The sequence below is a fragment of the Onychostoma macrolepis genome, chromosome 01 (assembly GCF_012432095.1).
Source record: "Onychostoma macrolepis isolate SWU-2019 chromosome 01, ASM1243209v1, whole genome shotgun sequence".
NCBI lineage: Eukaryota > Metazoa > Chordata > Actinopteri > Cypriniformes > Cyprinidae > Onychostoma > Onychostoma macrolepis.
Window position 1 is genome coordinate 3,124,126 of NC_081155.1, and position 10,471 is coordinate 3,134,596.

The 10,471-nt window shown below is 39.5% G+C and overlaps 1 protein-coding gene across 1 annotated transcript; it reads left to right on the top strand.

Moving 5' to 3' along the window:
• Positions 1-3,004: 3,004 nt before the first annotated feature.
• Positions 3,005-7,950, top strand: LOC131542945 (zinc finger protein OZF-like). The gene is made up of 4 exons (XM_058780058.1): positions 3,005-3,105; positions 3,646-3,813; positions 3,930-4,272; positions 6,663-7,950. Exons 2-4 carry the CDS (start codon positions 3,646-3,648, stop codon positions 7,811-7,813), a joined length of 1,662 nt encoding a protein of 553 aa, XP_058636041.1. The 5' UTR covers positions 3,005-3,105; the 3' UTR covers positions 7,814-7,950.
• Positions 7,951-10,471: the final 2,521 nt, after the last annotated feature.

The window sequence follows — 10,471 nt, forward strand, 5'->3', positions numbered from 1 at the left end:
CAAGCAGCTTTTAAATAATAACATATATAGAAGGTGCACAGTGTCATTCACACAAGCACTAAACACCATCATGGTGACACTCATTAAACTGAAATATGCAATAAACATTAATTTAACAACATTAGGTGTAACATACAACCCTAATAAACATAACTGAGAAGAAACCTAGTTATTTCAAAGAAAAAACATCAAATTCAAACAAAATTTGAAATGCAATGCAGGGAATTCTGGGAATGTCAATTTATGGTTTTCCCCTGTAAATTTTACATTCTTTTTCGCTTCCAAAAGCGGTATTTAACCGTAAAATTGTCTGAAATGTCTATTACAGCTTTTCACCGTATATATTAGGGAAACTTACCATTATCCATTTAACAGGTTTTTACCGTAGCTATTTCACAGTTTTTTACCGTTAAAATCACGGTAATTTTTTACAGTGTATGTATTAAAATATGTACTGTGTACATGCAAGCCCAAAATATGAGTGGAATCGCAAGATAAGCATTTTCTCTCCAATAGAAAATCGCGCTTAACTTTTGTTTTGTTGTTTGGTTTTCAAAATGTTTTCAAAATAGCTTTTATGAATGTTTTTTTTTTTTTAAATGTTACTACTTGTTTTTTTTTTTTAGAATGTCCAGAGAGCTTTCAAATGTAACGTTTGTTTGCAAAATGATACAAGCGAAACATTCTTAGAATTTTCAGCTCATCTGGGTCCTCTAGCGACTGATGACGTTACTCTTCACATAAACACACACACAGACAAAAATACATACATAATACCATATGATTTGTGGTTTGGAAAGACTACAGTTTGTGTCACACAGGATTTTCTGTCTATTAAAGTCGCTGTGGTTTTGTATACTTCAGTTTATATGTTGTCTGTTTACATAACAGTTTGTTCCTGTTGCAGCTCTTTTGGTCTCATGTGTGTGAGTTCTTTAAAAAGCGTAGGAATGACTCTCTGATGCATCAAAGTGCCACCTTCACTTCCTCTCTTTTTTGTTGGTTTGAGCGGAAACAGTAACCATAGTAACGCACTGTTGATTAATCATGTAACACGGCGCCAACATTGCTAGAGAGAATTGCAGCATCAGTGCACTGCAGTGTGTGACAGATTTGGTTACAAAGAGTTGCTCAGCAACATGTAACAATTATAAACAGAAGTGTTTTTTGGCTCATTAAATATTCATGAGCTTCATAGAGTCACTGTAACATTCCTGCTGTTTGAGATCCTGATTAAAACAGATGGGACAGTTATTAAAGCCGCTCCCAGGTGATTTGTAATGGCTCTTGTGTTTATTATGTGATTATCAGTTTGTTCCAGGTGGATACTGAAGTCACTCCACCTGTTCCTTTAGGAAACGCTCCCAAATCACACTATCGGTCACTTCCTGCTCAGACACCATGAGAAATAAGCATTTAATGCTTCCACTTCCTCTCATGCCCTCCAACATGAACATGGGCCACTACCGGTCAAACAATTTTCCGAATGAAATTTACATTCTTATTAAGAAAAGACTCATTAAATTGATTAAAAATAACTGTACATACATTTAGAATGTTACAAAATATTTCTATGTCCACTAAATGCTGTTCTTTTCAACTTTGTATTCAAGAAAAAATCCTGGAAAATAAAATGCATCACCATTTTCCAAAAAAATACTCTTTTCAGCAACCACAAATGTTTCTTGAGCAACACGTCATCATATTAGAATGATTTCTGAAGGATCATGTGATGCTGAAGAATGGAGTAATGATGCTGGAAATTCAGCTTTGATCACAGAAATAAATTACAGTTTAACAGATATTCACATAGAAAACTGTTATTTTAAATTGTAATAATATTCCAATTTTTTTTTACTGTATTTTTTATCAAATAAATGCAGCCTGAGTGAACAGAAGAGCCTTTTTAGTCATTTGTATGCTATGTGTGCCCTAGTTAAATATACTGGAAGTGGGATTTGGGTCAGTATAATTACATTTATATATCACTAAAACTGTTAAGAGTGACATGTCCTTATTTATAGTTAAACGTGTGTGTGAGCAGAATAGCCGTCTCTTATAGACTAATGCAGTAAATATTTACGTTACAAAAAGCTTTGGCCACATAAAAGCTGAAAGGCTCAGAGAGAATAAAAGTTAAGCGTTCGGCCCACCCTGCAGTCAGGTCTTCGTCTTTATTTCTCTTGGAAAAGTGAGGGGGCGGGACTTTAGAGGAGCAGATGTTTCCTTTCCAGCAGTTTAACAGATTGCATGTGTCTGTGTGTCTTTGAGAGGGAAAAACACACAGTCTAATCAATGCAAGGCATTTCATATTTTCATGGTGTGCAACAAACAAATGAATGCACATATCAGCAGAAAGCACTGCCTATATCACATCTGAGGGGCGGGGCGTCTGATTCAGTGGGCGGAGACTCACATCAGAGGAGGAGCTAAGAACAGAGACAATAGACATAATAAAGATGAGGCGGACATGACCTTTGGGCAGGAAGTGACCAGACATTAATGTTATTACTCTGACCCGGCGGAAACATTGTAAGACAACTACTGCGGCTCATTTCTCATGCATCAATCAACGGTGAATTATTGAGATGCTTGCTCTGAATAACTGGGGTTAATCCTACCCCTCACAGCAAACTTTCTGCATTTTTAGAATTCTTTTAAACTTCATGATTTAAAAAAACTTGTTTCCTCATGGGGACCAAAAAATGTCCCATCAAAGAACAAGGATTTTGGATATTGCCATCTTTGTGGGGACAAAACTTAGGGTTTACCAGGGCACTAACACACACTCACACACACGACAAATCTTATGCAACAAACATAAAAAATATAAAATGTAAATATGACAAAAAAATAAAAGAAAAGATGATGACAATCATAGTATTTATTCATTTTGCAGGAACATTACTGCATACGCTATTTGTATCATAGGCCTAAGTCAAATATAGGAACTGTTTGTTATGAATTTGTTGTGGAAACCCAATGAAAGGTGTTTATTTTTTAGATCACCGCTCGTACTGTAGGAGGCGCTGTGACTTTCTTCTTCTTTAGTTCACCGGGAAAACCACTGAAGAAAGAAAGAAGGAAGACTGGAGCACTGAGACGGTAAGAGTTTAATACTTTTAACATTATCCTTGTGTTTTAGGCGTGTGCTTGTTTTCGTTTGAGTTTTGAAGACCTTAAATTATGATTTTCCCCGTTGAATTTAGTTGCTTATGAAAATGAAACATTTTACTGCAGTAAACATGTTTCAACCACGATATTTGTAATAAAACCATAGTTACTATAAAAGAGAAGAAATGAGAAACCTTTAAATATCATTATAAAATATAATTAGAGTTTTAAAAATCCAGCCCGTCATTTTAAAGCTTGAATGAGTTTGGTTAAATGAATAATTTGGTATGAAATGTCTCTCAATATTCATACTTAAGGCTGGCTGGGTAATATAACTAAACATTAGTTAATATGTCACTATTAAGAAATATTTTATACATTTTTGGAGAAATCAGACATTATTTTCTTGAACAAGTCAGTTCTGTGTAGTTCAGCTCTTGTTCAGTCGTATGTAATTTTGCATTTTGAGGTTAAGTCAGTGTGTGTTCATTATAAATGCGTCTTTAATAATCATGATGTGTTTGTGTTCAGATGTTGATCATGAAAGCGCAGGTGGATGTGATCTGCTGTAAATCAGTAGGAACTGATCTGTCCATGCTGGATATTGAGGATTTCATCACAGAAATCTGTCGGCTGAAGAAAGAGGTGGCGTCACTGGAGGCAAAGCTGAGAGAAAGAGGAGACAAACTGAACAGAGAGGTTTCAACAGCTCTTCATTTCATCTTTAGCTGCTAATATGGACTGCTTGTTATGTGAATTAATGTCTTATTTTGAATCATACTATTACTAAATATATCACTGATTGTGTTTGTCAGGATGTGGAGAAGGTTTCAGTGCGTGTGGCTGATGGGACAGAAGCTCAGGATTCAGTCTGGAGCGTCAGAGATCAGAGATCCAGAGACACACAGGACTCAGAGCTCAGCCTCACTTTACTCTGTTATACTGACGCTCAGGATCATGAATCCACTGATCAAACCTCTGACTGTAACGCTGGAGAACAGCAGATGCTGCAGACGCCGCTGAAGATGTGCTCCGTCAAACTGGTGGACTGCAGGAACCTGATCGAGAGCAGAGCAACAACAGAGGAACAACAACAGAGTCACGAGGATGAAGATCAGAATGAGGATGAGGATGATGACTTTTCCACCCCAAAGCAGAGTATGAGCAGAGGTTGACTGGGAGCAGAGCAGCATGATTTTAACTGAACGAGGATTTCTTGAAAGCCAGACACAGATGGGTCACTCAAATTAAACAAGTTTAAGACGTTTTAGTTTTGAAAGAATTTATGGTTTTTGTTTTAAGCAGGTCCTTAACAAGTCTTAAATTTAGTTTTTATCAAATTTATGTCCAAAAAAGTATTGGAAAAACCTTACATTTTATAACAGAAGTCTTAAAGGGGTCAAATGACATTGCTAAAAAGAACATTATTTTGTGTATTTGATGTAATACAAAGTGTTTGTGCGGTTTAAGGTTCAAAAAACACATTTTCCACATACTGTACATTATTGTTGCTCCTCTATGCCCTGCCTTTCTGAAACTTGCCAATTTTTTACAAAGCTCATCGTTCTGAGAAGCGAGGAGTGCACTGATTGGCCAGCTATCCAGTGCGTTGTGATTGGCTGAATACCTCAAGCGTGGTTGAAATGTTACGCCCCTTACCGTATTGTGAAGCCGTGTCTTAGCGTGATGACACAAAAACAATAAAACCCATTATAAACAAGGCATTTGTTGCATCCAGTGGGGACATAATTACTGATTATAATGACTTATACGGACTTTTTACGCGCCGCGTAAACATTACCACGTCTGCATTTGTGATAGGACAAAAAACAAGCACTACTGTACACAGCTCAAAACTCGCGTTTGAATAGTCAGTGGCAAATTCTTTAAATATGAAAATATGCTTAAAGGCTGTGAATCAGAAGCGTCAGACTGTCCTTGCAAAGTTGGAATTGCCCCACTTGATAGAAACAGCCTTTGAGCAGCTGGCAGCTACTCCCAGTTTCAGGAAACAGTCCTCCGCAAAATGCGCTGCACACACTCTAATATTTGAGTTGAACTGTTCTGGAACAGTGTAGTAAATACAACTTAACCACTTATTTGTAGTTGTGTCCTCTTTTGGAAGCCCAAACAAAGTAGTTTCGCTTTCACAACAAAACACAGTGTCTCCAGGACATGGCGCCGGCGGCAGCAACAATACTACAGCGAGAATAATAGTTCTGCCTTCTTTCATTGCGTATACATTTGGGAGGCGTTATGCAAATCTTCCCACACAGTGACGTAGACATGTGGGAGCGTGTTTAAATGAGGCGTTTTAGGAGGGTGTGGTCGAGTCTTAACTTTTATAAAGAATATCTCTTGGTTTTGAGACTTTAGTCTTTGCAACTTCAGGGATCTTATCTATGCACGACCAGCTTGTAACACTACAAAGAGGAAAACTTGAAATCGCATCATACGACCCCTTTAAAGGGTTTGTTCACCCAAAAATGATGTCTTCAATTACTCAGCCTCATGTCACTCCAAACCCTAAGACCTTCGTTCACCTTTGCAACACAAATTAAGATATTTTTGATTAAATCTGAGAGTTTTCTGACCCTCCATGGAGAGCAACACAACTGAAATGTTCCCAGGTCCAGAAACATAGCAAGGATATCGGTAAAATCGTCCATGTGACATCAGCATTTCAACTGTAATTTTACGCTGATTATGTTCTGGGGTACTCTCCAAAACGGCAGAAGACGGTAACTCAGGGAGAAGAGTTGTTGAATAAATTATGTTATTATTGTTTTCTTTGTTACGTTTCTGTGTCTGGGAACATTTCAGTTGTGTTGCGGTCTATTGAGTTGTGTTGGTCTATTAATAAAAAATATCTTAATTTGTGTTGCGAAGGTGAACGAAGGTCTTGAATGGCATGAACGTGAGTAATTAATGACAGAATTTTCATTTTTGGTTGAACTAACCCTTTAATTATAATTTTAAGAGGTCTTAGATTTGGGGAACAGGAAGTATGTGGCTTAATGTTACTTTTAAACTTCAAAAGGCTGTGATTTTATTGAATAAATAGGAGCGCTACACGTCTCAAAGTTAAAACGTGGCGCGGATGTTATGTAAATGTTACTCAGAAGGGTTGATCTGAGTCTGAGAAGTTCAGAGTAGGGCTGTTTGACTGTTTGACAAAGTAGTGTTTATGAGCACATTGGTTTCCCCAGTAATGGTTGTACACGAAGAACAGTGTGTTTCTGCCATTACTAAAGTGCCACCTACTGGCAGATAATGAATTTGCATGTTCAGTAAGCCCATCTGCTGTTTTTGTTCAGACCCAGTTATACAAGCCTGGACACGCCCCTGGTGCAGTAAACATGGAACAGCATTTGTTGTGAATTCTGACAATCTGAGAATATATCACAGTGCCACAGACTGTTTATTTACATCACAGCCTTTGCAGTTTGATAACCGCACTCAGACAGTTTGTTTTATTTTAACTGATCATTCAGTTTTAGCAGTTAGAGAAAAAGTTAGATATTTCATGCAAATTTTGTTCTTTTCAGATGACAGCGCTGGTTCCACTTCTGATGGAGAAAATGCCTCTACATCCAAAGAGCGATGGACAGTGACAGACTGTGGAGAAACGTTCAGCAAACATGGTCATTTAGTGAGACATGAGAGAAAACACACAGAACAGAAAGACTTCAGCTGCAAGATATGCAACATCAGCTTTCCTACCTTCAAAGAGAAAACACTTCATTCAAAAGAGCACAGCATGAAGAAGGAGTTTCGCTGCGAACAGTGCGGGAAGGATTTCTTCAGTACTCTTTATAGTATGAGAGCTCATATAAAGAGACACAATGAAAAGTCTCTTCAGTGCAACGAATGTAACAAGTTTTTCCGAAACAAAAGAAATCTGTCTGTTCATAAGAGGATCCACACGGGTGAAAAGCCGTACAAGTGCCCTCACTGCGAGAAGAGCTTCACCAGTGGATCTCATCTGAGACGACATCTACTCACACACAGTAATGAGAGACCACATCAGTGCCCTCACTGCGAGAAGAGCTTCAGCCAGGGGTCTCATCTGAAGAGACATCTACTCAAGCACAGCAATGACAAACCATATCAGTGCCCTCGCTGCGAGAAGAGCTTCAAACATGGAATCAGTCTGAAGAACCATCTATTAACGTACAGCAATGAGAGACCGTTTCAGTGCAGTCAATGTGGGAAAACTTTTACAAACTCAGCTTCTCTAAACTCACACCAAAGAATACACTCTGACAAACCATATGAGTGTTCACACTGTGAGAGACGTTTCTATCATTCGACTAATCGGAAAAAACATGAGAGGATTCACACAGGAGAGAAACCGTATCTGTGCTCCGACTGCGGGAAGAGCTTTGCTAGTTCATTTTCTTTCAAAGTTCACCAGAGAATTCACACAGGAGAAAGACCGTATCCCTGTAGTGATTGTGGGAAGAGTTTCTATAAGCTAAGTGACTTAAAAATACACAGGAGGACTCATACAGGAGAAAAACCTTATAAATGCTCACATTGTGACAAGGCTTTCGCTCAAGCTGGTTACCAGAAGATCCATGAACGAATGCATACAGGAGAGAAACCTTACTGCTGCTCCATCTGTGGCATGAGATTCGCATGTAAATGGGGTTTTCAGACGCACCAGAAGAAGCACGCTGCCCCAGAATCATCATAGCTTCATTATTATTTCCAGGTTGTGTAAAAAAAAGACCTTGGAGTGTTATGGGAACATTATTTTATGGTTGTAAAAAAATAAATCATAAAACAAGAATAAGAATGTCTCTAGAACATTATTTACTGGATGGAAATTAATCCTCTGGATGATGTGCAGTAGTAGAAGGAGAGGACATATTAGAGCAGGGGTCAACAAACTCGGTCCTGGAGGGCCAGTGTCATGCAGAGTTTAGCTCCAAATTGCCTCAACACACCTGAACCAGCTAATCAAGGTCTCAGGTATACTTGAAACTTCCAGGCAGGTGTGTTGAGGCAGTTTGGAGCTAAACTCTGCAGGACACCGGCCCTCCAGGACCGAGTTTGGTGGCAATTGTTGCCAGATTGGGCAGTTTTTAATTTGATTGTGCGGGTAAAAATTGGCTTGGGCAGGTGGACAAGATTTGGGCTGGTTTGGGGTCAGTTTGGTGGTTTTCAAACATCTAAATTGTATATAGGCAAATGGTTTAACAAACAAGCCCAAGTGTGCATGTACTGCATCCAATCAGTCAGTCATCACAGCATTACTAATTACGCACTCGCACTGTAGAGGCGGCTGATGTTGATGTCGACAGCCACACTTATAGCCAATCACTAGGGACCACCAGACAGACATGATGATTCATGAGTGATGGGTTTTTAGCGCTATAACCAATCAGATTTTGAATGTATAACTGTATATTCAAGTGATCACAACACCTAAATAGCTATAAATTACACAATAAAGAGTGACTGAACTCTCAAAACGGAGATGACACAAAGGCTATAATATCACTGAAACTCCGAAATCAGAGCACAGTTTCATAAATTAATCAAAATCTATATCTATCTCTATATTTATACAATCCTGTAATTATCTTTTAAACGTCCAAATTGCGATATCCTTGAAAGCTGCTGGACTGAATTAGTTTTGACTGTGCAACATTCTGTATTATGTTCTACAATATGTACTTCACACAGCTCTAGAGGAAGTGTTTCGTGAAGTTAAAGTGCGACATGAAGGTAAGTGCATTATTGTTTTTGTAATTTTTTTTTAATAGTCGGATTATCGTAAAGTATGTATCAATGAATGACACAGTTTTGATAGTCATGGTGTGTGCATGAACAAGTGTGAAATACCTGCTAATTAAGCCTGCAGAGTCCTGGGCTCTCTGATAGTGGGTGACTATTATCAAAAACATCAGTAGCAGGACTACAACTACATGCTGCTTTCCTCAAGCATCCATCTCTGATGTGAAAAAGGAACTTTGGAACATTTTGATGAAGCACAAGACTGCAAATCGAATCATCATCCATGTGGGGAAGAACGATATTCGGAAAGAGCAGTCAGAACTGCTTAAGAAGGATTTCAGTGAACTCTTTGAAACACTTCAAAGACTTGAAGTTCAGTCGTTCATCAGTGGACCACTCCCAGCAAGGGGAACTAACATGTTTTCACGGCTGCTTGGGCTGAATACATGGCTACAAAGAACCTGCAGTACAAAAGGAGTCAACTTCAATATTCTCTGGAGCCATAGACAACTGTTTAAACTGGATGGCTTCCACCCAAACAAACTTGGTGCGAGAGTGCTAAAGGACAATATCTATTTCTCCCTCCGTCATCCTTCAGTGGTGTGTGCCAATCCACTCGGCCTCAATGGCACACACACACCTGGACAGAATATGAGTGACCACAGGACTTCATATCAGCTTCCGAGTCATCATGCGGTTGACACATCCCACAAGGACACTGATAACGCCACGCAGCCAAAACAAACTCTGCTCATGGAAACTATCCTGGCTGAGCCCTGCCCACACAGCTCATCACAAACAGATTGTGACGTACTACATCAGCTCCAACACTCAGCACCCAAGGATGACTTTCTGGAAAACAGCCAGGGAAGCCAGGACAACATATCACAGCCACCGGAAACACCAGAGCCAGAGCCCTGCTCGCCAGACACACTATCCCTCTCTCCAGCATCTCCACTTCTAAGCTTCTCGCAGAAAATGGAGGAACTGGTGTATGCTGGGACCAAACTCTCCCACTCTTTCGCTGCAAGCCCCCAGATATCAACTAAAAAAACGGCGAGCACCACAACGACCAAAGACCTCCTCCTGTGAGAGCTCTCCGACTGCTGCCACAACGCCAGGGCATTTTTCATTTTATGTTTCTAAATGAAACGTGGCTAGAAGACAGCTGCAGTGCAACAGTCCTCAATGAAACAGCCCCTCCTAACTTTACTGTCATGAGTGTCTGCAGGACTGTTAGGAGAGGTGGAGGTGTAGCTGCTCTATTTAAAGACGTTTATCAATGCAAGCAAGTGTCATTTGGTCAGAACCCACACACAATCGTGGACACTAGGGCTGCACGATATATCGCATGCGATATTTAATGCGCATCTTGTCAGTAAAGCCGGTTTTGTAATCAGCGGTAATTTCCAACACGTGCGTGATTTCACATGGAGCAGCATTTACTACACAGAGCCGTTGTTCACGTACCGCTGATTACAGAACCGGCTTTACTGACAAGATGCGCATTAAATATCGCATGCGATATATCGTGCAGCCCTAGTGGACACACTCTAGATTTACTCATCAGTAGAGGTCTAAACATTTGATCCCATTGTTATTAAGGATGTAG